Source organism: Falco punctatus (genome assembly GCF_963210335.1).
Source record: "Falco punctatus genome assembly, chromosome: 20".
NCBI classification, from domain to species: Eukaryota; Metazoa; Chordata; class Aves; order Falconiformes; family Falconidae; genus Falco; species Falco punctatus.
The window spans coordinates 5,506,283-5,533,766 of NC_137600.1; the positions used below are offsets into that span (position 1 = coordinate 5,506,283).

General features: G+C 58.0%; 1 protein-coding gene across 2 annotated transcripts in view; it reads left to right on the forward strand.

Moving 5' to 3' along the window:
- The first annotated feature begins 21,098 nt into the window (after nt 1–21,098).
- TACC1 (transforming acidic coiled-coil containing protein 1) overlaps nt 21,099–27,484 on the forward strand; it is a 30,491-nt gene continuing 24,105 nt past the window's right edge. Inside the window, exons 1-2 of one of the 2 annotated variants that reach the window (XM_080370534.1) lie at nt 21,099–21,462; nt 22,124–22,239. In XM_080370534.1, coding sequence (XP_080226660.1) covers nt 21,317–21,462; nt 22,124–22,239 — 262 coding nt within the window. In that variant the 5' untranslated portion in view covers nt 21,099–21,316. The remainder of the gene's footprint in view (nt 21,463–22,123; nt 22,240–27,484) is intronic. The other variant, XM_080370533.1, reaches the window with a different exon arrangement.

Consider the following 27,484-nt stretch of genomic DNA (forward strand, 5'->3'; position numbering starts at 1 on the left):
ATTGGAGAGCAGAGACAAAACTGTGCAGCCAAAATGCAACGTCCTGCCCTTTCAGTGGGGCTGACGCGTTGTGTTACAGATCTGCAGTTATTCCTTAATTCCAAGCTGTAACTATGCAATCAAACTCTCCAGTGCAATAATTCCAAAACCTTTCTTGATTCCTGTATTAAATAAAGTACATTTACAGGGTATATGAATTCCAGATTCAGCCTGGGACTCCAGGGACGCATATTCCTCTCCTGGAACTTGTATATCCGGCCTGAGGATGAAAACCCCCCGAAGCCCCGAGCATAACAAGCATTTCTTGTATTTTTTCTGTCTCCGTCACATCGGGCATGTAGTATGTGCTCAGGCTGATAAACAGCATCTGGTTAGAGTCAGGTAAGGACCTCTCCGGGGAGTAAGTTTGTGGTCAGCTGCCAACGTTTCTCTCCCTCCTTAATGTGCTTTTGCAGATGGATGAAAACTGCAGCCAGTCAAGGTTATGGCTTTGGATCGCGCTGGGGAAAGCGGGGGGAGAAGGTCGGCCTCGGTCTCTGTCCTACGGGCACCACTCCGCTGCCGGGGCCGCTGCTTAACGCGAGGCACATGCACCACCGAGCCCTCTTGCCCCCTTGCAGGGGGGCTTAGGGGAGCTCCCCCGGCCACACAGCCCTGCGGAGCAGGGCCTGGCGGGGGTGAAGGCGTCCTGAAGTCAGCCTCCCCTTCTGCGGCTCGCAGCTCTGGTCCAGGAGGAAAGGGCCTGCGCATCCACCCGGGATGCGGTACGGAAGGGCTGCTGCCGGCTTCCCTCACCAGTGCTTTCGAGGAACGGAGGTGCAGTGTGCTGGTCCACTCAATTTTTTTTTTTATTTATTAATATTTTATTTTTTTGTCGGAAACCTGGAAGTCCCGCTGGCCTGGGCACGCCTCGTGGGATGCTTCGGAGTCTGCTGCCAGATTCTGGAGAACTGTCCCAATTCGTATTTCTCAAAAGCCCTTTTTTCTGCAGGAGAAGGAGGAAATTCTTGTATAAAAATGGAAACGCGCCCCTTCTGCCAAGCTATTAATTCTGCTTCCTATGGAAATGAGAGGTCCCTGCCTTTACTCTGTCTTTCTGTACTGAACTTCCAAGTTTATTTTTATGCCCAGATTTGGCAAAGCATTTAAGCCTGAACATAGTGTTACACATGAGCTGAAGTCCATCCCGGTGCGATGGTGTATCTGAAACACCTTACAGCGCACACAGACACGTGCTTCAGCAGACACCCCTCACGCTGGGTTTGTTCCCTACTATGGAGACTTTCTTTTTTTGTCCTTGCCAAGTTATCATTTGCTCTAATTAATTTCGCACAGCGAGCCTGGGAGCTGACTGGTGGTTTCAAGCCTCCAGAATAGCCAGGGTAACCAATTTAATTAGCTCAAGTGAGCCAAAGTTACTTAAGTGATTTGTAATAAGTTCCAGGCTCTCCCACACCAAAGAGGTTTCAGCCGAGGACAGAAACTTCCTGAGCCTGTTCTGCAGGGACAGGGCTCTTCATGCCGCATCCGATGAACACTTGAGTGCAGGGACGTGGAGCGGCCCTGCCTGGGGAGCTCAGTGGCTGCTGTCGCGGGTTTTGCATCCCTGATGACAGGGCTGTGTTTCTGGGTGCAGCGGGTGTCGCTCCCCCTCTGTGGCCCACCAGAGTGCTGTGCAAACACAGCAGTTTCTCATTTGTGTGTGCATCGCTTTCCTCTGCCATCTGCCCTGCAGCGAGAGAGGGGCTGGGGAGATTGTGCCCTCAGCAACGGGACCCCTCGTGTCTCCCATATGAGCTAAGGGCCATCCTTCCCAGCAGCGTCAGCTTCTAGCTGCATGTATTTCTGTTGTTAAAATCTATGAGCAAAACACTGTTTTCCCTCTTTCCCTGCTTGCTGGGAATTTTGTGTGGGTGTGTAGATCTGTACGTGCTCTTTGCTTTGGCAGGCAGGCTGACAGCGCGGATGTCCTGGCTCTGCTGGTGTCAGGGCTGCGGGATGCTCCTGTACCCCCATCCTCTTCCCTGCCTTGGAGGTAGGAGCTGCCATGTTGCATGCGTGGCCGATCCCTTGAGCCCTGGTGTCACCGGTGCCGCTTCAATTCAGCCCAGGTAACTCAGTGAGGACTTGCCAGGTAGGCTGGAGCCCCATCCCACATGTGCCGTGTTTGCTCTGCAACGTGGCCGTGATGTCCAGCGCAGGCAAAAGGACCGCGAGGCCAGATGCTCTTCCTGGGGCTTCACTTCATCTCCCTGTCCTGCTCCTGGGGGAGCTGGCTGTGGGCTGCTCTTCACGTGGCAGCCAAGGGGACAAGCCGAATCTCATCCCAGAGCTCTTGTGCTGGGGGCTGTGTGACTTTGGAAGACCTTCTGCCAGGGAAAGCACCCAGCCGGTTGTGGGGAAGAGCTGGGATGTGTTCCCCAGCCCTGGCGGCAGGGCTGAGACCACAGCAGCAGCACCGAAGGCAGCAGCATGGGGCAGGTGCCTGGCACGGGGTGGCAGACCTTGGAGCTGCCATGAGGAGAGCTCCCATCTGCAGGATCGGGATACTGGCATGAGGAGGATCCCAGCTGCTGACGAAGGGCCCCCAGCCTGGCTCCCGGGTAGAGAGGACAGCGAGCTCGGCAGCCCTTCTTCCCTGGTATGTGGTCCCCATAGTTTACTCTGTAGTGAAGCATCTCCAGTTGTTTGGCTGCGATGGGAAAAACAACAGCCTGGCTCTGCCATCGTGACAATGCTGTCCTGACCCCCAGGGCCAAACCCACCTTCCTCACCAGGCGGCTCCTTGGAGCTTCCCCCATGCATGCCCACCACCTTTCCCTTGGGAAGAGGATTGGTGCAGGCCAAGGCAATCTCCAGCTCCATGTCCAGCCCTCCGCAGAGGGCTCCTGTGGGTAACTGCGGTCCTGCAGCTGCACCATGTCTTTGCCCCTTCCTAAACACAGGCTTTAGGGAAATAATCTGGCCTCCCTGCAGAAACCACCAATAACATGTGCAACTGCAGCAGCATGTTTGTCTCCCTGGCGCCTCTCGGGAAGGATGGAGCAAGGCCAGGCAGTGCATTCGGCACTGGGCAGATGCCAGCCCTGCAACCTGTGACCTGCCAGGAGAGCTGCTCCGCGCTGGCACGGAGAGGCTGAAGCTGCAGCTGGGACTGACCTTGCCTTGCAGCCCTGGTGCTTGCTAGGGCCGGCTGTGAGCTCCTGCCTTTTATTTTCCCAATTGCAGTGAACCTGACATTCCTTTCTGCCGCTGCAGAAGCAGTGGCTGGGCTTTGCCTGCTGAAGCTGGTGCACAGCCCTTGCACAGCATCGCAGCTGATGCGTGTGGGACAGCCCTGCCAGGGTCCTGCATCCCCCTGGCAGGTGCCCGGTGCCCAGCTGTGCTCTGCTTCCCTGCCCACACGTCCAAAAGCCACACTCCTGCAAGAGACGTCGCTTTGCAGGGCGGGCTGGAAGGGAGCGTAAATTAGGCCTATGAAAAAATGAATTTAATTATTGGGGAATAAAGATCCCATTATTCTCTCTGCCCTGAAGCAAGAAAAAGAAATTTCTTGTTTCCTTCCTAAATTCAAATGAGAGAGGGAGAGATTTATAGGGAAGGTGCACCTGGCACAGGAGCAAGGGCAACAGCAGCCAGCATGGGAGCCAGTGATGCAGGAGCTTGCCGGGGGTCTCAGGTGGGCTGGCAGCACGGACACTGGCTCCAGCACCCCGACACCGTGGTGTGACTTGTCTGCAACCTCCTCCTGAGGCTCCTTTGGCCCCAGGCATTTCTGTGATTATACCCTACCTGCACAGACAGCTCGAGGATCTTGTTGCACTGGCACCTGTCTAATAACTTGCATGATGCTTGCACCAGCCTGGAGCCTGGGCAGGGAGATGTCCTGCTCCGGCTCCCAAAAATACAGCCCTGTGCGATGGGGACAGCAGTTGTCCCCACCAGCTGGCAGCTCTGGAGCTCCCCGCACCCCATCTTTGTGGCGACACTGTTAATTAAGTGGTGCTTTTCCCATGGAAGTGAAAGTTCCTAGTCTAAGCAAGCCAAGCCTGCACCCCTTGATAGCTGCTGGTGCCACCAACCCCTGGTACAGGCGCACACCTGGAGTGACAATAACCATCAACCAGGCAAAACTGGTGCTTTGGGAAAAAAAAAAAACCACAGAAAACAGCTGAAACCGCATTTTTCTGGCAGCACAACAGTTACATCTTAAACAAGACATTTTAAATTTACACTGCGAGCCAAAAAAAGTTGTAATTTGAATATACAGCATGGCACATTCCTCAGAAATTGATCATAAAGTTCTGTTAAAACACAGGCACTGCTTGAGTAAAATAAATATTTTTGCTTCCAGAGAAGTGAAAGGTCTGGCCAGCGACTCAATTTATAATATTTTTAGCAGGTGATTCATCGAAGAGGGAAAAAAATACCCAGGGCAGCTGAATCCAGCAATGGCTCTTTGTCTCAGCAGGGCTATCGCATCCAGGCGTGCCGGTAGCTGGCTGTGGTGAAGCTCCCTGCTGCCGGGGCCCTACACACCCCTTTCCTGGGGTCTCCCCAAGCCCCCGTGGACTTGCTGCCTTCAGCAGAGAATAGAGGACTTGTAGCTGCAGCTTCTTCGGGGAGCCAGGCGCTTCTGGCCACTTTGGGGACGGGGTTGTCAACGTGGCAAGTGCTGGGGCTGCATGTCGGTCCTGGCACAGCCAGGGCTCCCCGGGCAGGGGGAGGCAGTGCTGAAGCCCTGGCAGTGGGTCCCTTCTCCCTCCCAGAGTGGGAAATGAGGCAGGCAGGGACAGAGGTCCCTTCTGAGGCATTTGTTGTTTGCCCAGAGCAGCCTCAGGAGCTGTGGGTTTGGACAGGGTTTCCTGACTGGGTTCCACTCACCGCATTGCTGCGGTCTGGGGATGGAAAACAAACCCTTTGGCCTTTCCTATCTCCGGCTCCAACAGCAGATATTTGTCTTTTCCTCCCCACAGGTACCAACTCTCCACAGCATGTTGCAGAGCTCGTGGCCCCTGGACACATGGGTGCTCTCTGCTCCTGCACATCCCTGTTTGTGCTGTGAAGGTGAGCATGGGAATGGGACTTGGGGGAAAGTATGGGCACAAAGGGGCTTCTGCGCAGCCCCACGCCTATATGCTTTGTTTTATGCACGTGCAGGTCAGGCTTTAAAGCCTGTGGGAGGCTGCACACCCCAGGATCGGTTGCTGCAGTACCAAAGGTAGCAGCTTGGAAGGACATAAGCAAGGTGCAAGCACACCTACAGCCCTGTGTCCCCGGCCGGGGTGCGATGGCTGATGCTGCAGTGGCACCCAGAGCCCCCCCTGCTCTGCTCCCTGCTGCATGGGTGAGAATCGGGCGATGCAGCTGTGCAGGGGCACGTGTTGGACCATGGCCCCACAGGGAACCTGAAGGGTGTTTCTGGAGCTGGTGGACATCGAGTCATGGCCAGTGCCCTTGGACTTCTCCAGCGTTTGTGGCCAAATGAAGAGCAGCCTTTAGACTAGCTGCTTGTGATGCATGAGGCACCTGCTCCCGGCTATAAAAATGGATTAGCTGCATTGCATCTGGAGCCCATCCAGGCAGCAGCGCCTTCTCCAGCATCCCATTTGGCACGCAGAACCCACTGCCTGAAAACGCAATGAAGGGGCGTGAGGGGACAAGATGCAGAGTTAAAAGGAGGGTCTGGAAGCTGTGATCCTCTCTAGGTGGAGAATCAGAGAGCTTTGAGCAGCCCCAGATGCAGCACTGCCACCGAGGGCTGGATGCTCCCTTTCCACCCGCTCCTCACCATGCCTTCCCATTGTTCTTTGTACTTGAGCCTGGTCCCAAGGTGCTCCCAGCTGGCTGGGTTTTCAGCCTGGATACAAACTCCAGCACAGCAGATACTAACTCATTGTATTCTGAGTGTTGGAAGGACTCCATGGTCCAACACAAATTGAGTGGTAATATATTAAATAGGAAGAAAGCCCTCCTCCTTGATAGAGCATCCAGGATGCACAGTGCTGAAGGTGCTGCTTCTAGCCCTGCCCTGGGAACCCACATCCAAACGCATTCCTCTGCACACCAGGGAGATCCACTGGGACCTGCTGGTGTGATCCTGATGAGCCCGGTGGTGGGGTGAGTAGGATCCTGCTGAGCCCCGTGGGCGCTCGGCTGGCTCCACGCCAGAGCAGACAGCTGGGCGCAGCCTTGGCAGCGGCGGTCTCCTGCTCTCGCTGCTGCTGCACCACGGAGGAGCGGATGAGCAGCCCACTCCTCTTCAGCAGTGCTCAGAAATACCCCGAAACAAGAGTTATGTGCACTTCCTTCATTCACCTGGAAAATCTTATTCCCCTGCTAGACATCTGCCATAATGCAGTCCTGCCTGGATTGCGAACCACACGTGGAGTTTTATTATGCTCTGAATACCAATTATTTCAGGTACTCATGCAGCAATCTCTGCCCTAAATGATGCAATAAGGGAACTGGAGCTAAGCTGAGACTATGTTTGGGTGATGGCTATAAATCTCTTTTTATTGTAAGCTTTCTGGTCAGTGTGCCACTCAGTCCTCGCTGCTCTGGCTTTGACTGATGCACTCTATGATCCTTCCAGCTCATGCAAAGCCAGATGCTTGGGACCAGCCCTTGGAAAACAACTGGCAAAGTCAGGGCTGCAACCGGAGGCTCAGGTTTCTGACTGATTTTCAGTGCTTGGGGAAGCTCCCAGATTTGCCACATCGTTCAGCGACACGCGATATAAAAGGTGGGATTCTGAAATGTGCTGGGTTTGGAGCAACCAGCTGAACAGCTGAGGAAGGCGTGGGCCTGGGGACGGGAAGGAAGGTGGAGAGGTGCAAAGAACCAGATTTCTCTGACTGCAGACCCAGGAGGGATCCCTGCGGCTTGCTGGGCGGCATGGGCCACCCTTGCCCCATGGCAGCGGGTTTTTCTTCAGGACTTTTGCCCGGAGCTGAATGCGGGCAGTGTCCTTGAAAAGGGCGGATAAACAAAGCGTGGATGGGAAATTAACGTGGCACAAGGCTGAGCTCACTGACCGAGACGTGGCCAGGGTGATGCAATGAGGGTCAATTAAGCTGCCACCATGCAGCCTCAGAGGGCAAATTAAGTGCCAATTTTCTGCACTACTGAAGAGGTAAAGAATTGAAATGATAACTAACAGGAAGTTTCAGCTGAAGAGAAAGAGCAAGTTGGGAGATGGGAGTTTGAGGCTGGACTCGGGCCAGCGATGAGACAACTGGGCGAGCGCCACTGGCCTGTGCCGAAGCAAGCTCCGGGGAGCTCGGAGCCCCCTCCTGCCCCAAAGCCCGGGCAGACGGCAGGGTCCATGCGGCTGCCACAGCCTGGGGGCTGGCAGGGGCTGTGTGTGGGGGCTGCCCGCTCACAGAGCCCAGTCTGGCTCAGCACAGGCTCCGGAGCAGACAGGACCATCCAAGCAAGGTGGAGCGGAACCTCTAGTCCTTCCCGAGGTATCTGCACTCTGCTCGTCTGGCTGGAGGGAGTGATGGGTGACAGGGAAGGGTGCTCAGGCGTCTGAGAGTGCACAGACAGGAAGCTCCTAGAGAAGGCGATGGTGATGGGGGCTCCTGGGCCATCACCCCCCACCCTGCTCGCCCAGGCGCGAACCTCCGTGCAAGGCACAGCAGCATCCTTCCCAGTCACCGTCCTCCTCTTGCTTTTTGGTTTTTGCAGGAGGTGGGAATGCAGACTGCAGAATTTGTTTGCAAGGGGAAGTTCCCTGTCTGAGCAGTTTTCTCCTCCCTTTGGGCAGCAACACCCCTGCCTGACGCTTTCCCGAGGACGAAATGGCTGCGGCACGGCCCGTCGCTCATTCCTGCTCCTTGCGCTCCCTCTGCAGGAACTGACCGTGGGCCGGGGGCTGGGGCCGCATCCAGCCCATGGGTCCACAGCAAAGCCAGGTTGTCACTTCTCACACAAACCCTTTGGGGTGAGGCCAGGGCTTTGTTTTGTTGAAATGCTTGAGCTAATTTCTGTGTGTCTGTGGTGGGCTTGGTCCTGTCCGGTGTGACGTTTGGGGACCAGACTGCAGTTTGGGCAAACTGGGAGGGGGGTGATGCCCTCAGGGCTCCAGGAAATGGGGTGGGGCGGGGGGCTGCTTCAGAGGGGACAGCAGGAGCTGGCTGGAGAGGAGGGGCCGTGGGATGCAGGGATGCTTACCAGAGCAGTGACCTCTGTGCCTTCAGCTGTGAAAACCCATTGCTGGGGCGGAACCCAAAACAAAGCTTTTGAAACTGCAAAGGAAAACTTCTCCTCTGCTCAAAACTTGTCCCTTGCTATCCAGCTAAAGCTCCTGGCTGTCCCAGCACCGCCCCAGACGTGTACCTTGTGTGCTGGGCGATGCTGCCTCCTGTTCATCCTCTCTGGGAAGTGCAGTGGCTCCATTTGTCCCTGTCCACACGTCTTGCCCTCGCGGGGCAGCCAGGGGAAAGCAACCTCCCTGGGTATCAATCCACAGGCACGTCCACCACTCCCAGCCCTCCTTCCCCAGCCTTGCTGGAGCTCAGGAGCAGCTCCCCATCTCCTCTCTCTGCAGCCCCGAGGCCGCAGCTCCCCGCACCGCGCTCCCTCTGTAAGCAGAGAGGTTCCCTCCCCATCAGAGGCCAGGCTGCCAAATTCCAGCCAAGAGCACATTTTTACAGCATGACACCAGTGGGGCCCCGACAGGAGACAGCACGAGATCCAGGCGTTCACCCAAGACGCTCCGGTACTGGCGCAGCAGTGGCATGCGTGGATGGCTCACCCAGCACCGTCTGCCCCACCAGTTTCCTCTCTCTGCCCGTGGAAGCGCTCGCCAAATATTACAAAACATCCTCCTTCCTTTCCCCCGGGCTGCAGGGTGCTCTGAGACACCCCGCTGCTGCCTGGCCCTCCCCACGCTGTCCATCCCCTTCCTTCCTCCCTGCTACTTTTCCAGGCAGCTGCTCGCGCAGGCAGCTTTTGAAGGAGCCCTGGGACAGGTAGCAGAGTGACTGAGCCCGGAACAGGTCTGCGGCTGCAAAGGTAGGAAGGAGAAGGGAGCCGAGGGCTGGGGCACTTGCATGCATCAGGCTGGAGGGAGGAGGAGAGCAGGGATTGAGAGCTCCTCAGCCACCCTGGGGTGCGGAGCTGGCATCCAGCTCCCATCAGCCCCCCTGCGACGGCAGACCTTGGAAGACACCTTTGAATAGCACAACCTTCTCCCCACTTTGCCCTGTCAGAGAGCTCAGTCTAGCGGTGCTTTCCCAAGGCAGAGCAGGGCACCGGCACCTGCCAGCCGGCCAGGGCTGCGTGGGCACACTGGGCTCCCTGCCAGAGCCTTCACGCCGGGCTGCGATGCTATCTGCCACCCAGGTCCATGTTGTGGCTCTGTTTGTGTTGCCAAGGAGGAGCTGCCAGGGCGTGATGTGATGCTGTGTGCTGGCATGCAGCTCCGCTCTGCCTGCCCAGCTGGGCCAGGGGCTGCCCTCCCTCGGGACCCTCTTGGGAAGCTGGAAGGGGAGATGCCATCGGTGCTCTGAGCAAGCCACAGGTGGCGAAGGGCTCAAGCACAGCATCCTCCATCCAAGGTGGTTTGCTGCCGTTCTGCTGGTGTGGGTGGGTGCGGGTTGGGGTGCTGGGGAGCCCACCACAGAGGCAAGGTGCTCCGGGCACTCCCCTCCAGCCACCTTGCAGCCCAGCGGTGCTGGCTCCGGGCAGGTTTGGAGCTGGTGGAATTTAGATGGGAGGCTCCAAGAAGGCATTTAAACACCATCCATGTGACAGACCCAGCTCTTAGTCACAGTCCCCGGAAACAACAGCGAACCTCTGCCCCGGGCAGCAGCAAGAGCTTGGCGTGCCTCTTTCCCAGACACATGGAAATTTCCATGGAATTAGCGTAAGGGTAATTATTACCATCTGCCTCCTTGCAGACAGCAGTCACCCCGCCAGTCAGCTCCAGTGCTCCTCGGGGTGCCGTATGGGCAGGGGGTGTGGGAGCCCCACCTGAGCCGAGCTCTGCCAGAGAAACAGCAGGACAACCTTGGAGTCCTGGCTGCTGCCCTTGGAGTAGGAACCCACATCTGGGGCACATCTGGCTGTTCTGCAGCCCTGCCTGATGCCTGCCTGCCTCTCTCTGCAGTGTGCCTGCTGTGCCTCTGTCCCACAGCCTCCCTGGGCACTGCCAGTCCCTGCCCTCAGGGGAATGGCTTTCCCGGCAGAGTTCCGTGGCATGGCTGTGTGTGACTATTTAAAATCTTGTGACACTTTGCACAGCTGGGAAGCAAAGCTGCCTCATGCAGCAGTGCTCACCTCCAGACCCTCAGAGTGGGGTGTGCTGTGGCTGGGGGCAGGACTGGGGCTCCTGGGGGTCTCGAATAAGCCCTGTCACTACTCTGGGGCTGAGGTTGTGGCTTGCAGATGGTGACACTGACCCTCGAAGTTGTCCTGAGCAGTTGTGAAAGCTTAATTAGCATTTTGCCAGAGTCTGTCAGGCTGAGGGAGCTCTAGGTGTGGGATGGCACTCTGTGTCCCTGAGATTCTTGGTGTTTGGAAACCAGTTTTCTCTCTCCTAGGGCGCTACGTAATTGTCGTTTAATTTCGGAGCCTTCCCCCTCCTGATTTTCTCTTGCCGCCTCTGACCAGAAAGCCTGCAGTTTCCCAGAGGTCTACATGTATTTATTGCTCGCAGGGAGGGGGCCCCTTGCCAAGGAGTGCTGGGGCTGCAAATGCAGCTGAAATAGCCGAGCTGCAGTGAGAGCTGAGCATGGAGCAGCAGCAGCGCTGGCATGTTACCTGCTGCGCGTCCCCCAGCTTGCTCAGCATCCAATGCAGCATCCATCAGCCCTGCCTGGTGTTTTTAGCACTTGTCTACCAACATGTGTGTATGTTGCTGGAGCCATGGCTCCCTTGCCTTGTGCTGGGGCAGCCTGGTGAGGAGCCGATAGGCTGGACTTCTTAGGAAATACCGAATTCCTGCCGCTTGGCAGAGGTCATCAGCTCAGTGAGGCCTCACAAAAGCCTGTTTCTGAGATTAAACTGCTGAAGCCTGGGTACAGCATCCCAGCTTTGCCGTACGTGCAGGTGCCAGGCAGGCCCCTCATCTGTTTTGGGAGGCCTGAGTCGAAATGTGTCTATAAACCGCAGCGTTTCAGCATCTGCAGGCACACTGGGATTTTTGCACACAAGGCTAGGAAGGGCAGCATTTCTAAATGCACTACTTGAAAATGGCTGCAGGAAATTATTTTGAAACCAAAAGCACAGAAAGGAAAGGGCCAAGCCCTCGGGAAGGCTGCCATGCCGAAGTCCGGTCCTTGGGTATGCTGCCTCCACACATGGATGCTGCGCAGGGGACTGCAGCGCTCGGGACCGCACAGCCTTGCACGGAGGTCACTGCTGATGCCAGGGCTGGCAGAGGCAGGGCTTGCCCTCTGCTGCGAGGGGGGGGGGAAGATGGGCAGCGACACAAGACACAGAACATCACATCTGTGGCGTTTGGTCTTTCAAACACTTGCAGAACATCAGAACAGCCAAAAGGCCCCTCTGAATTCTGCATCTTGAGCCTGGGAATGCAAAAGATCATCTCATCACCTCCCTCACCTACCTGCCACAAGCTCTGGGCTTCTGTGCTCCAGACTGAGAGCCCCCATGCGCTCCCGGCGTGGCCAGGTTCCCCCTGCAGCAGTTGGCAGGGGAAAGCAGAGGGGCTGGAGCGGGCTGCCAGGCTGTGAGGGAAGGATTTGGAGCTGACCTCCTCCCGGGCCATGCCCAGAGCCATTTGCTGCTGGGTTTTCCTTCGCCCGTGGGGCCGTGGTGCGGTGCTGGCAGGCTGCAGACACGCCAGGGGAGGTATCTGGCAGCTGCCAGCACCTCCCAGAGGGCTCAGGAGTGCTGCCTGCACCGCTGCCAGGGATTATGCAGCCACACGCAGCAGGCAGGGCCCCACGCCATGTCCCACACGGCTGTCACCTGACTCGGACACGGTGACCGACCGCAGCCTCCAGCTCCTGTCCCGGCACACCGGCAGCAGAGGTAACGCTCCCTTCTATCAGAGGCATCTGGTGGGCTCTGGGTAGCTCGGGGCAGTGGGGACCATCGGATGACTGAGGCCATTGGGGGACCCCCCATGCAAGCAGGGGGGTCCCCCTCGGTGTGCATGGCTGCGGGCACACTGAGCACTTGCACAGGCAAGGGGGCAGTTGAGCCTGTCAGGATATGTTTTCATCCAAGGAAGGTTTGGTTGGTTTGGGTTGGTTTTTGTGCATGTATGGTGGTTTTTTTCAGGAAGGTGAAAGCTTTCAAGGGTGTCAACACTTTTCTTGCCAAAAAATAATGCAACCCAAGCCAGAACAGCCTGACTGACAAAGAAAAGATTAATACTTGAGTTTTCAGTTTTTCAGAAGTAAAAAGCTCAAATGGTGTCAGAAATGGCTATGTTCTCTCAGGCACTTTAATTAAAATGAATCCAACAAGGACGTTTCCTTAGCAGGGTCACCTCTGTGCTTCCAAAATGCTGTGTTAAATCTTTTCCTTGTGAAGGGGTCTGGCTGCTGCCTGACATCGGGGCTCGCTGTTTGTCTGGCTTCCCCTTCAAGGGATGATTTGGGGAGAGGCTGTTTTAAGGGGAGAGACAGCATCATCGGTGCTTTATCAGGGCTGCTTGACCGAGGTTGAGTGCCCCAGATAAAGGGCTCGGACCCCATTCTCTCATTGAATGTGCAGCATGAGAGGCTGTGTTGGTGGCTGGGGTCTGGTGAGACCCCCGTGAGGTGAGGAAATTCAGCCCCCGCAAGCAGTTTTGGGGTGCAGTATGAAGCACTCTGGTCTCAGGACTAGAGCGAATTTGCATCATTAAAATCTGTGCAGTCTCAAAATCACTGGGTGAACGAAGGGAGGGAAGGAGACAAAGTCCAACAGAGCTGATGTGAACATGTGTGGGGTGCTGGTGCCGTGACACCAGGCCATGCGCTGACCTGTTATTAAATAACCTGCAGAGCTACATCCCGGCAGCTCCGTCCCTGCGGTGGGACAGGGCTCTGGCGTCCTTGCTGCTGAAACCACAGCCTTGGCATTGCACTCCGGAGTGGGGAGCGTGACTGGGAGTCCTGGTGAATAGGTGGTCAGATGCCTCGGTGACGGGCACCTGGAGCAGCCCAGGGGAGCCCTGCTGAGAGCTGGAGATTTCAGCCCCGGGGGTCACACTGATTTGTGCCCAGCTGGAGCCGGGCCCAGTGTGGGAGAAGCCGCTGAGAGCCGGGGGCAGGTGATGAAGGCAGCGAGCGGCTGCAGCCGGGACAGCAGCGCAGCGGCGTCGGGCCGAAACGCAGAGCCGGGCTGCGGGGTGGCGCGACGGCTGCAACGGGGCGCTGCCGCGGCTCTAACGGGGCTCTGCCAAGCCTCGGCGGCGGCTCTAACGGGGCGCTGCCGCGGCCGAACCGGGGGGATGCCCGTCGGTTCCCCGGTGGCATTGCCGAGCTGCCCGGCAGGCAGCTGCCTGCGCCCTGCCCGGGGGGTCCCCGCCGTGCGGCCGGCGTCCCGCGGGGCGGTGCGTGGGCGCGGGGCGGGGGGAGCCGCTGTCCGGGCCCCCCCGCCCTCCTGCAGAGGCGGGGACGCGGCCGGGGCGGCGGCGGCGGCGGCGGCAGCGCGGCCCGGCCATGGGGGCGGCCCGGAGCCGGGAGCCGCGGGGGGGCTCGGAGCCGCGGGGGGGACCAGCCCCGCAGCGCCGGTGAGTGCGGGCGGGGGTCGCGGCGCGCGGGGCTGGCCCGGGGCTCGCCGCGGTGGTGGAGGAGAAAAACGGAGCCTTAACTGGTTAAACTGGGGGGAAAAGTTTCTTTCCTCTCTTTCTCCCTTGCCTCTCCTTCTCCTCTCCCTTGCCTCTCCTTTTCTTCTTCCCCTCTTCTCCTTCTTCTCCCTCTCCTCTCCTCTGCTCCTCTCCCTCTCCTTCTCTCCCCCCTTCTTCTCCTCTCCGTCTCCTCTTGTTCTTCGCTCCCCCTCTTCTCCCACTCCTCCTCTTGTTCTCCTCTCCTCTTCTCCTCTCCCTCTCCTCCTCTCTTTCTGCTTCTCCACCTCTCCTCTCCTCCTACCCCTCTCCCTCCCCTCCCCTCCTTCAGCCACACTCAGCTTTACAGCCAAGCACACCATCCCCGTTCCCAGCAGATGGGATTTCCCAGGCTGCAGCTCACACCCGGCTGTGGTGGGAAGTCGGGGCAGCGCAGGCACCCCTTCGTTTGACAGCATAAACCTGGGTGCAAGAAGCGGGGACCCAGCAGTGTGATTCTCTGCGGTGCCGTTAGAAAACCAGGTGCTGAGGTGGGAGCTGGCTGAGGTTTCATGGCTGGTGAAAGCCAGAGTTGGGGCTGGGGGAGCTGCTGCTCCCAGGCCGGCTTGGACACCATAAACAAAAGGGAAAGCGTGCTAGCTGTGATCAAAGGGGAAACTGGAGGCATCTTATCTGTAAATCAACCAAAACACTTTCTGGAACGTAGAAATATTTCAAGTGAGCCACCTTGTGATGCAGAGATAGCCGCACTCAGGAGTTTTGCTGCTGCTTTTTCTAACCAACGCTGTGCCATGCTGCAGGGACACCGGCCCTGCGTTGGGACCTGGTGCCCGACTGGGTGCTGCGTTTGTCCTGGAGTCTTTGCCAGGCTTTACTGGGTGGGTGACCTGCAGCCAGGCTGCTGCTTTTCTAAATGCTCATAAACATCCCTCTGTTGGCAAATGCTGGGTTCAAACAAGGGAAACAACTGCATTATCCCCCTTGTAACTGCTCAGTCCTGCCTTTATTTCCCTGCAAAGGTCTCCTAAATACAAATTAGAGGTGTTCCCAGGCAGAAAAAACATTCTATTGTTTACTGTGTGGATTGGAGCCACTCCTTTCTGCCCCATTGGACTTGGCTGCTTCTCCTTCCCACCTGTTTGCATCACCTTCAGCAAATTTTGTTTTGTTCCCCTCCAACCCTATATCATTTCCCTGGCCCTGCTCCAAGCACCAGCTACCTTCCTCGCTCCCCACTGCCCGTCCACTGTCCCTGCCAGCACCCCACGTTATGTGGCTGCGATGCTTCCTGCATTTCCCAATATCACTGAGTCCTGACTAAAATCAGGGAGCCAAGGCCTGGCAAACACCTGATAAGAACATTCCTGCCATGCAGCACTGATATTTTTAGCAAACAGAACAAAGGAGTTGATAGGGGAGTAAAGAAGCAGCAAGATGAAAGCAGATGCTTGTGTTCATAAAGCATCAGTGTGAAAATCAGGCTAGAACTTGTGTATCTTGAGCCTGTTTCTATTGAATTGCTTTGCACAAGCTCGCATTCACATGGGTAGCGTCAGTGAGATTAAGCTGTGGTTGTCATTGTTAAAATGCAGGAATAGCAGGGCATTCATTTTTGCATCAGTCCTTTTTCATGCAGCCGCAAATATTTGTATTTATTAATTTCATGGCAGTATAGTAGGGAAAAGACAGCTGGAGCCCAGGGGCTGGTTGGTGGTCTCTGGGCTCATGTGTGACAGTTGTGTTCTATTTTTGTACAGCTATTTTGATGGAATGTATAGCGATGGGAACTGTCACATCGAAGGGCTGTGAAGGGTCCTGGGGGAGCTGAACTGCTCAGCAGCACTGTCCCATGCTGGGCATTGCTCTGCTGCCCCCAGGTTCTGCTGCAGCCTGTGATGCCCAGGTTCCCGCTGTGCCCTGGCAAGCAGATGGCAGTGGCAGAGCCCGAGGTGGGAGCAAATCACATTTTGTCTGTCTTGAATTCCACAGCATTCAGTATTGTGCTGCTCAGTCTTGTGACCTGTACGGAGGCTGCGGCTCCACCAAGGTCAGGAGAAGCAAAAGCAATGCGGGGACTTTGCTGTTGTGGATTTGCTCTCCTGCCACCCTGTCTTGTCGCTTGGCAGGAGTCTTCTCGCCATGGTGGGGACATGCCCCAAAATGCCGGCAGGGTTGGGTCTGGCCAGCTGCTGCTTTCCACCACACAGCTGCAGCAACTGCAAAGCGTTAGGTGGCTGTGGCAGCTGCAAAACTCCGTGTATGAGGCTGCGCTGGGCCCGCTGGCACGCAGGGGTGCTGCGGGATGCTGCCGAGGAGGTTTGGGCTGGGGAGCTGCAGGGCAGCACAGCACGGGCAGGGGCTCGGGCTCTGCCCGGCGGCGTCCCGCGCTGCATCCACGGGGGTCGCTCCCGCAGGTCGCCCACCCGGCTCCCGCATCCACGGCCGGGGACGGGGCGCAAGGCGGGCCGAGGGGCGCGGCGGGCCCGGGGAAGCCGCGGGGCCCCGACCCTCCGCCTGCCGAGGGGCCGGAGAGGCTCCGCAGCCCTTGCAAATCCCATCCTGGAGTGCCCTCTAGCGCGAGCAGCGCCCGCCCCGCCCCGCCGAGCTGCCGGGAGGCGCTCTGGGATGCTGCCGTGCTCGGGGGATGCTCTGGGATGCTGCCACACCCGGGGTATGCTCCGGGTTGCTGCCGTGCCCGGGGGATGCTCTGGGATGCTGTTGTGCCCGGGGGATACTCCGGGATGCTGCTGTGCCCGGAGGTTGCTCCTGGATGCTGCCACACCTGGGGCATGCTCTGGGATGCTCCCATGCCCGGGGGTTGCTCTGGGATACTGCCACACCCGGGGGATGCTCCAGGATGCTGCCGTGCCCGGGGTTTGCTGCTGCTGCTGCCCATGACAGGGTCGGACCCCAAGGCCCTTGTCGGGTGCTGCCACTCCTCCTGTGGCCTTGGTTTTCTGCTTGCCCTTTCCTAGGGCCCAGTTCCCTTTCCAACCTGGGCTACTGGGAAAGAGGTTAAGCCTCTCCTCAGATGTGCTCTGTGGCCTGAGCAGGTGAGTCGCAGACTGGAGTCACCAGCATTAATCTTTTCAGTGTCACTGCAAAGGTCAGCAAACATTATGAAATCATCTCTCTCCCCAGAATTCACTGCATATCATCACTGGTGCACATAAGCTGTGGTGTGAATAGTTCCCTTAACTCCCAAAGTTTGCATTTTTCACAATGCAATGAGAGAGCAATTTACCTTTTTACTGATGCATAGGCCTGCTTTGAACTAAAGAAAACATGATAAATATAATAGGGTGGTGTAAAAGACAACAACAGAAAAATATTCTCATGGAACACCTTGCACTTTCGTTTCTGGAGGAGGTAAATGATCTGTGGATAAAGTGCTTATTACAAGCTCTTAAGGAGACTTATATAGCAGTGAAATATGTATTCATGTTTTACCCATGGGCTGATCTCCAGGCTGTCTCCATGATCCCCTGCTGAGAGGCTCCTCTCACCGGGGTACAGCTGGTGCCATCCTCGTGCCCCATCCCAGGGCTGGCTGCGGGGACGCTTGTCCCCGTGGGGGGAGTGAAAGGTCCCGCTGTGGAGGAGCAAAGTGGCAGGAATCGAGAAGAAAAATGAAAACCCACAAAATATCTGTTTCTGAGCTAGAAATGGAAGTGCTGGCTTGCTGCGCCATGCCCAGAAAAGCTCCACAGCCAGAAATAGATGTTCTCCTGACTAATGAAAGGGCCAAGAATGGAAACTCCAGGTGCGTGTCTTCCTCTGAGCTGGAGCACTGCAGCTTCGAACACGGCACGGGTGGCTGTGTGATACCGAAATACAGTGTATTTCCCTCACCCTTCCTGGGGCCTGAGGTGTGGTAACTGCCAGAAGAATGGGGCATGGTGTGTTTTGGGACATGAGGCTGGGCAGAGGCACTGCCAGCCAGCCAGGAGGAGGTGCATCTGGATGCAGAGCTGTTATCCCTGCATGCAGCTGGCTTCCTGCAAGGGTCAGCATAAGAAGTGTGAGCAAGGTTTTGCATCTTTTTGCAGCCCCTGTGACGCCAGGGCTCTTCTAGCTCCAAAATCCTTGGGGCTCCACCTGTTTGCTCTGCAGCGGAGTGCTGCTGCTCCCCTGTTCCCTGGAAAGCCAAATCAGGCTGTGAGCTGTGGGTGGTTTCTAGGTCATTCAGTGCTGCCACTGCCAGAGGCGCTGTGCTGTGCTGCCTTGCTCCCAGCTCTCCTTCATGGAGCAACTAGGACAGCCCTTGGCCACCCAGACTGGTGATCTGCAGGGAAAGGGCTGCAGGAGCCAAACAATCCCTTCTCGTGGTATCTGCTGCTCGTGTGCTTGCAGAGCAGGTGGAGGGTAACTTATGCAACCCACAGTGTTTGTTTAAAAAAGAGGCAAAGCCAGGAAAAATAGTTCCTATGCAAGTTCAAGTGCCCATGTTTAGAGCCTCCTGGGGCTGGGGACCACTGTGCTGCCACATCAACCCCTCCTCCTTCACCCACAGGTCGGCCCTTTTATGGACCCTAACTGGGAGAGGCTGGGTGCCTGGGCAGGGTGGCTGTACATTGATCGGTACGTAGGCTGTACGTCAGCACATCAGCTGTACATTGGTACACAGGTGGTACATGGGTACATTGGCTGTACCTCGGTAGGCTGTACATTGCTGTCTAGCCCTCAGCCACTGTGTTTGTGTGGTGCTTAGCACAGTGAAGTCCTGGGCCAGGGTGGGAGGTGAGTGCAGTGCAAAGGACAGCTCACCCAGCTGCTGCGTGTGCAGGCTGCAGCCCACCATGCGGATGCAAACTGCTGGCAGGTCTTTTTTTGACCAGGTCAGCGTCCTCTCTTCTCTGCAGAAAATGTGTCTGCTGACTATGCCAAGCAGCACTTGGCAGCCAGAGGCACCGGTGTGACTGACAAAGTCAGGTTATCTCCTCAGTGTTTGATTTGCAGCCAGTGTTGTTGCCAGGCCGGGTTGGGTGCCAAGCTGGAAAGTGCCACTCGAGGCATTTTCTTAATTGCTCATCATAAACAGCAAATGGAAGCAGGCTCTGCTCTTGTACTGCTCTGGTATCTTCCTACCCCAGGGCCCTGCAGGTCAGGAGCGTTGCAGCTGGTGCTGGTGCTGATGTGGTTCAGTTCCGTTGATGCTGTTCCTGCCCGCCGGTCTCCTTCCCCTGGGCGGTGGGTGAGAGCAGGGGGGTCCTTGCTGTGCGCACTTTGTGTGTGTGCAGCCTTCACAATGGAAAGATGCTGATTTCCTCTGCTCACATGCCCCAGTTCCCCTTGTCCAACAAGGGGGGGGAGGGGGGGGGGGGGGCTACAGAAGTCAGCCCGTGCGTTGTCCTTCACCCAGCGCAGCTCCTTCCCCTCAGCAGCAGCGGCAGCTTGCTCCTGCCACTGGCACTCACGCCAGCTGCTGCTCCCACATCGTTCACCTTTCTGCTTTCCCTGTGTGGTCCCTGGGAGCCACCAGCCATTCTGAAACGCGGTGATGCCATCACCCTGGCTTCTGGGTCAGCGGGGATCTGAGCGGCAGCGGGTGGGAAGCAGGAGAGGCAGGAGGCATTCAGGCTGCAGCGAGCGGTGCTGCAGAGCGGCTCACGCTGGAGCTTTCCTTATATAAAATTCATCTGCAGAAATCAGCTCTGCCACTTCAGATGGTGGGAGGTAGGCTGCTCGTTTCCGTTCACAGCAGACATAGGCAACAGGATGCTGAGTTTCTGCTTTTGCTGTTGGTTTTTTGGCTCAGCTTTGATAAGCGTCACTTAGTCCCCACTTGCTCAGTGTCCTCCATGCAGCAGCATGGAGGTTTGCAGGGCTCCTTGTCCCCTGGACCCTGGGGAGGTGGAGGGCAGCGCTGTGCTGCGGCCAAGGCGTTCCCTGGGGTCAGGACATGTGAGCTGCTTCTGCCACTGACTTGCGGTGGGAACTGGCGGCAGCACCTTTGCTTTAGCTGAATCAGAGGTATCTCTGGGGACATTTGGAAGCATTGTGTAAGGGGGTAAGAGGTTGTCTTTGACTGAGGCTGGACGGTAAAAGCACGCAGCAATGACACATATATTTAATAAGGACATCAACAGATGGAGGCTTGGAAGAAAGGATCCCTGCAGGGAGGTTATTTGAGATGCTCCGCAGTGAGGAATGAGCCCTTTGAAGCCTCTGACAGAGGCCGGTGTTGGAGGCAGCCAGACCAGATGGACGGGTCTGGTCTGACCCAGAGGCCTCTCTGCCCATGAGAAGGCATTCCTTGCGCTCGAGCTGGCTGATGATTCACAGGAAAGCATCGGGCTGTGGTCTCAGCCTGCCACGTAAGCACTTTGGGTGGTTATTGAGGGCCAATAGCTCTTCTTTGCAATGGGCCGGCCTGGTTTTGCAGCAGGACAGTTGTCTGCCCTTTCCCAGGTCATCCCTGGGATGTGCCGCTGGCAGTGGGGTGAGCCAGCCTGGGGCTCGGGGAGCCGCCAGCTCTGCGGCAGCAACTGTCCAGAGCCGGTAATGCCACTGCGGCCAAAGCCCCAGCCATTCCTTGCAGCGCTTCGGATGCTGTGCAGCATCAGTAACGTTATGCTCCTCTCTCCAGCAAGCGTGTGGGAGGTAATGGATTTGGGAGTGGGAGCCTTCATCAAGGGGAAGATTCCTGAGAGAGGCCAGCATGGCAGTGTTTATTTCTGCAGGGACTGCCGGCTGTTATTTTTAAATAACAATAGTTTAATAAATAAATAAACTTGCTGCCACGGAAGGATATAGCATCAGCCGGGGCTGTTGAAGTCGGTATTTCCTTGGAAAATGGAAGGGGCAGGTGTTTCCCTGCCCTCTGCCCCTCTCCCGTCGCTGCCAACCCCTCCGGAGCGATCCACTCTGCCTGGCTCTGGGCGGGGGGGCAGCCCTGGGGGGCCCCTCGCCCGGGTGGGCATTCCCCGGCCAGCACGGGGCGTTTGCTGTCACGTCCCGAGTGGAAGGACCCCGCGGTCCTACCGGCTGCGTTACAGCACAGGTGCAGCCCCGAGGAACGAACGTGGGACAGACCGGGGCGGGGGTGCTACTGGTGTCGCGGGGGGTGTTACTGGTGTTGCAGCCCACCGCCCTCTCGCGTTGGGGCTTCCTTGGCGGGGGGGGGAGGGGGCAGGGCAGATCGCAGCACCCCGGGAGGGGCTGGGGGCTGGCGCCGGGCGGGGCACTGGGGGCGATGCGCCTAAGCCCCGCGTTTGAGCAGAAATCGGTGGATTTGGGAGTTTGCTGGGAAGGGAGGGGAACGGGGGGGGGCGGCGCAGCGGCCCGGCAGCATCGCCCGGGGGGGGGCTCGGGGGCGCCCCCCGCATCCCTGCCCGCACCCCCTGCGCCAGCGCGCGGGCGGCGGCGGGGCCGGGGGGGTCCCGCGGGCCGGTCCCTCCCGGCCGGGCGGTGCCGGGGGGCGGCGGGGGCGGGCGCTCTCCCTGCCGGCGAGTAGTACGGTCCGGGGGAGGCCCTTGGCGGCGGCGCGGCGGCGGGGGCGGCGCGGCCGCAGTGAGCCCGGCGGGAGCGGCGGGAGCGGAGCGGCGGGAGCGGAGCGGGCCGATGGCGTTCAGCGCCTGGCAGCTGCTCTCGCCGGTGCAGTGGGCGCGCTGGACCTGGTCGGCGGTGCGGGGAGGGGGCGGCCCCGAGGGGGAGGACGGCGGTGCGGCGGAGGACGCGCCGGCGGAGGGCACGGCCCCCGGCTTCAGGCAAGTGACCCGCGCTCCCTGCCCGGGTCCCACGGACGGGGACGGACACGCGCGGCGTGCGGGGCTGCGCCCCTGTGTGCTCCCCCACCCCCCCCCGCCCCCGGCCCTCGTGCTGCCTGCTCGCTGCCTGCCACCCGCCTGGCTGCTCGGGGGGGTGGGGGCCCTGCAACCCGCTTGGCTGCCCGGGGGGTCCCTGCCACCCGCCTGGCTGCCCCGGGGGGCCGCCGCCTGCGCCGCGGGTGCGGGGCACGGGGGGGGGGGCTGGCTGGAACTGGGCGCTGCTCGCCCGGGGAGGTGCTGGTGGGCACAGGGCGGCAGCGCCCCCCGAAACCTCCCCTTTGGCGAGATGCCGGCAGGGCTGCCGTGCCCTCGGCGGTCCGTGGTGGATGCTCAGCTCGGGAAGGACCTGGCAGAAGCAAGCCCGGTGGCTGGGCCGAGAGGAGGGTTGGGGGCGTGCGGGGGGATGCTCATGATGTTGTTTCACCTGCTCTCCCTTTTCCGTTTGCTAGCGTGTGCCGCTGGACAGGAGAGCGGCTGCTGCAGGATGCCTGCGGCCAGCCGGCCTGGGAGCCGGCCTGGCTGAATACGTAGGCAGTGTGGAGGATGTCAGAGCTAGCCTTGAAAGTGGTAATTCCTCACTCTTTTCCCCCCCCTTCGGCAGCTCGGACTCCAAAGGTAATTTTGAGACCCCTGAAGCAGAAACACCGACCCGCTCGTCCCTAAAGGAGTTCTGCGAGCCACTGCCCGGATTGCCGGAGCCCGAGGCCAGGACCCAAGGTAAAGAGCCAGCGTGTACCTTCTGCTCTTCGGCACTCCGCTCCGGATGCGGAAAGGCAGGGTGGGGTCAAGGAGGAGAAGTCGCTTGTTTTGAATAATGCCTGCCACATTTTTTGTGGTTAAAGGCCTGGATAGTTCAAATGCCAGTACTCGGGGCTGTGTGCTCTGTGAAGGGCTATTCTCTCACTTGCATGAAACGTTGATTTTATTGAATCACTTTGGAGGGAGGGGACTGCACTGCAGGCTCAGAAAAGTCAGTTTGCCCCCCTTGGCTCATGCCTATGCAGTGCAAAATTATCATTGTGCTCTCCTGCACCACCAGTTGCACCCTCCTGCTGCGCTGGAGCCAGGGAAGCAAAGGACTGCGGGAGGCAGAGCTCTGCACATCGGGCTCTGTGAGCTGCCGAGCAGGGCTGAGGCTGTGTCCAGGGATGCAGAGACTGGAGCCGGGACCGCTGCGATGGATTGATTGAGAGGAACCAGGGATGTTGTCAAATCATTTTTGTCAGTTAAATTGCCCTCTGCCACTTCCCCAGCTGCGGGGAGTGGGCTGCTGGCTGGTGGGCACTGCCCCACTCGTGCCTTGCATGCCACTCGCCCTTGGCTCTTGCGCAGGAGCTGACGCGGTGCAGGGTTTGTCCTCCCCCGGGCAGGTCGGTGGTGGAGGTTTCGTTGCGTGTCTCTTTTCCCTGGAGTTAGTGGCCAGGTGTCTTTGCTATGTAGCTGCTGTTAAAGATGCAAAAGCTTGATGCTGCTAAACCCCGTTTCTTGAGAAACTGCGAGGGACCTGCTGAAAACTCAGGGAGTTTCCTTGGCTGGCAGGTCCCGTGCTGTTGCTGGTTTGTCCTTGTGTTTCTCGCCAGCCGCTGCTTCTCTGAACACGGCTCCCCGTTAACCCTTGGCCTTTTGGGGACCAGCTCCTGCCGTTGTACCCTTCTCTCCAGGGGGAATTGGGGTTGTGGTCTGTGTCTTGGTGTTTATGTCTGTTTTCATGCTGCTGGGAGGCGGCTTTGAAGCTCTGGCACCTCTGCATTAAGTGCTGGAGGTTATCAGGGCAGCGCAGGGGGGACAGCTCCGCTTTCCTCTGCTCTCTCAGCAGAGCAGGGTGGCTGTGCAATGTCAGGACATCTGTGAACCCTCGGGGTGTCTGCAGGAGGGCATCAGGGCATGGGGCAGCACGTGGGGGGCCGGGAGGTCCCAGCTGCGCCATCCTGAGCATCTTCTGCCCTCTCTTGCCTGACTGCCTCCCGCTGCTGCAGGGCCCCTGGTACGCGATTTGCAATATTGGGCTTTTCTTGAATGCTCACAGCAGCAGGCTGGTAGCTTACGGCTTAGCTGGTTTCAGGTGCTAGCTTGAACCAGAGCCTGGGGCCTCCCCATGCAGGAGCCCAAGCACTGCGTGACCTTGGTACTATCGGGGTGCTGTGGCTCCCCGTCTGCAGTGTTGTTTCGCTGTTGAGATAGATCTGGGTGCCCGCCCATCCATCCCTGTGGAAGACACAGGTTTGTTTGCCTTAATCGAGAGAGCGCTCAATTCACACTTCTGACATTCCCAGCTCTTGGAGTAATCCTTCCTTTTAAGAAGGGATGATAGAGACATTACTTTGGCAGATAATGCCTGGGGAGAGGGGAGATAAAGGCTTTCCTAGTAGGTATGAGGCTCCTTTCTGCCAAAGCTCCTGCTCAGGAGAGCATGTTGCCTCAGACATCAGGGTGTCACCATCCCCAAAGCTTGCCTGTGCCCCTGCATCCTGGGTCGAGCAGTTCCTCGAGGCCAGCCTGACACAGCAGCGAGGGAGCCGGCTGCTCCCGGCACACAAAGGTCGCAGTGTTGTGGGGCCGAGGGGATGATCTCTGGCAAAAGCTGTTTTTTCCATGCTGGCTGGTGGAGAGCGGGATGTGGGAGACAGCAGAGCCAAACCCACAGTGCCACTGTGCCCAGCTTCATCCCATCCCTGCCCGGGGCTCCGGCAGCATCTCTTCAGCGCCTCTGAAATGGTGGAGGGAAGGGATTACCCGGGTGCAGCTGTGAGTCTGCGGTGTGCTGGCATGTGAAATCACTGTACCTTAGGTAATCACTGTGTTAAGGCCTCATCTTTGCAACGCTGTTCTGCAGCAGCATGTGCCCTTTTGTCTGGCTGCGGCTCGGAAGCTGCAGCGGTAACAAACGCTGTGATCGGAGGCGATCCAGTGTAATGGCTGCTTGTCAGCACTGAGACAGCCGAGCTGTCGCGTAAGGTGGGAGCTGCTGCCCCGCGGTCCCTGGGGAATCGCTGCTGCCAGTGCTTATGTGCAGCTGGGGCAGCACAGCAGGGCAGCTGCAGGAGCCCTGACCTGTGGGCAGGCACAGCATCTCCCGGGCTCAGAGCAACCGGGAGGAACAAGCACACATCTGGTTTATAGCTGCAGTCTCGCCCTTACTTGGGAGTAAATAGGGTTAGGAAATTTGTATGACAGAAGCTGTGACTCCAGGGGCTGGCCGCTCAGCGTGCAACTGAGAGGTGTCCTGGATGCATTAAGCCCTGTTCTCGGGGACAAAAATTCAGCCAGTCCCATCGCCCTGGAGAGGGGGCTGGAGTGAGGCTTTATGCCCACTCAGGATCACTCAAACAGTTTTCCTCTTGCCACCTCGGATGGTGGAAGCTGTAATTCTGTCCCATTCAGGCTAAAGTTATCTTCAGTCGCCTGTGAGAAGAAGATATTCTGTGCAAGGAAACCAGCAGCAACAAATATGGAACCATCAGTGACAGAGCAGGCTCATCAGCTTTTACTTCTGTTACTCTGATGCAGGGCACGTGTTTTCCGGTGCGTTAGTGGCAGCATCGTTTGCCGGTATGCTAATTCTTAACAGAATAGATTTAAAAATAGACCAACGTCTGTTAAACAAAAGCGGAAAGCCAAAAGAGGAAAAAAGTCGTTAGCTACGTAAGCCGAAGCTGAATGCACCAGCCAGATATCCTGTGCTCAGCCTGCGTGTGCGAGCGAGCCAGGAAAGGGAGAAATGCGTGACTCAGGCTGTGCACAAAGCATGAGCCGAATCAAAGGCTGCAGATAGTGGAGGGGTTGTTCTCGCCGGCGTTTGGCATTCAGGGCTGTGCAGGGGATCATTGCTGCTTCACTTGGTTGCTGTATGTGGGATGAAAAGGGCGCGGAGCCTTTGCATCGCAGCACTGCTGCTGCCAGGCTTTTCTGATTCATTTAAGGGAGCAAGGGGTGGCATCTAGGAAAGCTGTTTAGTTAGTCGGGGTTTGTGTTTAATTTCAGCCCAAGGAAGACAAGCATAATAACAACTATAATGTACACGCACAACACGCCTATTACTGCAGTGCCAGACTGTCTTGTCTGTATGTTTTTCTTTAGGGAGTATAAAATCTCCATTTTCACTTTGTACTATCCCTCCACATACGCTGGCTGGACCAGAAGCAGGTTTGCACTCCGCGCACTGCCGGTACAACCGCTGTTTTCAGGGATCCAGAGTGCTGTTTCGCAGATCTGTTTGGGATGGATCCTGGAGTCACCGAGCGTGCCGTGCTGCTGGCAGTGCCCGTTTTCATGTCGGGAGTAGAATGTCCCCACCTGCAGGGCACAGTGCCCAAGGTGAAACGGGAGAGCTCAGGGTCACCTTGGAGAGCTCGGGATGCGTCGGAAAGGCACTCGCTGGGATGCCTGCGAGAAGGGCTGGTCTGAGGGGATAGCTGCGTGCGGTGGGTCGGCATGCATGGCAGCCTGGCTGCCTTCTCCCAGGGTACCCAGGGGCGTGCAGCACGGTTTGGTCCCGGAGGAGGGTTAGGGCAGCGAGGCGGCCCGGGATGGGCAGGCGTTGGCTCTTTCTGCAGGCTGGGTTCCCTGGCAGGAGACGTGAGCAGAGGGAGCGTGTGCTGAGCTGGCGCGACGGCTCTCCAGCATGACTGCACGGGGGTGGTGGGGAGCTGTGCTCACTCTGGGATGTAAATGCATGCAGAGGCTGTGGAGGAACAGGGAGAGCCGCACGCAGCTCAGCTCACGGCGGTTGGGAAGGACTCCCTGGGAATAGGCAGTGCTGCACCGAGGTTATCACCGTGCTCGTGCCCAGCAGAGTTGGGCAGCTGCGGGTCTGGAGGGCAGACCTTGGCTCTTCTCAAGCACCCTGAGGCCCTTCGGGTCGCTAGTTTCTGCATCCTGTGTAATTGTTCCTGCAGGAACACATGCTTGGGTTGTTTTGGCAGGTGATGGGAGGCTGTGTTGGAGGCAGAGGAAACACACAGGAGGAGGAGCCGTGGCTGGGGCTGGGGGGCTTGGGGCCAGGCTGTCCCCCCAGCCCTTTTTGGGCTGAAGGACCCATGTAGGGTGGGTTTGCCTGGGATGCCATCACCATTCCAGGAGGGGGTTTTGTCCCGTTCTCATCAGCAAGACAAGGCTCTCCCTTCCTGCGAGAGGCAGCTGAAGTGCTGGGTGGTGCCCCAGGAGCACCCGTGGTCTGGGCAGGTCCAACAGCAAGGGCTCTGCCCTGCAAACCGGCACAGTCTTCATCCTGGCAGTGCTCTGCAGAGAACCCATTGACCTTGAAGCTTTGCCAGCCTTTCTGCTCTGTATGGAGCCATCTCCGTCCCAGTGCAAGCCCATCCCGGGGTGGCCTCAGCCCCTGAGGCTGTGGTCCCCCAGGGAGGTGAATACCTCAGCCCAAGCAGGGCTGAAAATGGGACTCAGGGGCATTACATGAGTGTGCGGGGAGAGCAGGAATAGGGTTCTTCTGGCAGAGGTGGCAGTCTCCTCGCCACCCCCATTCCTTCCTCTTGGTTCCCTCGGGCTGTCACACTGAGCGTGGCTGTTAACTCGCACAAGGGATTAATACCTGTCTCATACCTGGGACCTCTCCAGACAAGGGGAAAAACCCCACCAAGCCTGGGGGAGGGACAGTCCTACTTCAGAAGACTGCCACAATTGCAGGCGCGCTCCTCAGCTGTCCTTCCCCCGCACCTTCTGTCTCCCAGTATATTCCAGTTCCTCAGGTCTCAGACTGGCTGAGCGGGCTGTGCTGCAGGCAGAGGGAGTGGAGCAGCAGAGCTGACTCGGGTGCAGAAAATGAGTGAATCACAAAATTGGAAGACCTGGGCGGGTGGTTCTTCTAATTTTTGTGAAGCAATGATTGTTCTGAGTGATGATCACATGCGCCGGCCCGTCTTCTCTGCCGGCCCTGCAGGCATCCACAGCAAGGAGAGGTGGTTTGCGTGCGGGCTGCTTGTTATTCAAGAAGTAATTACTCTTT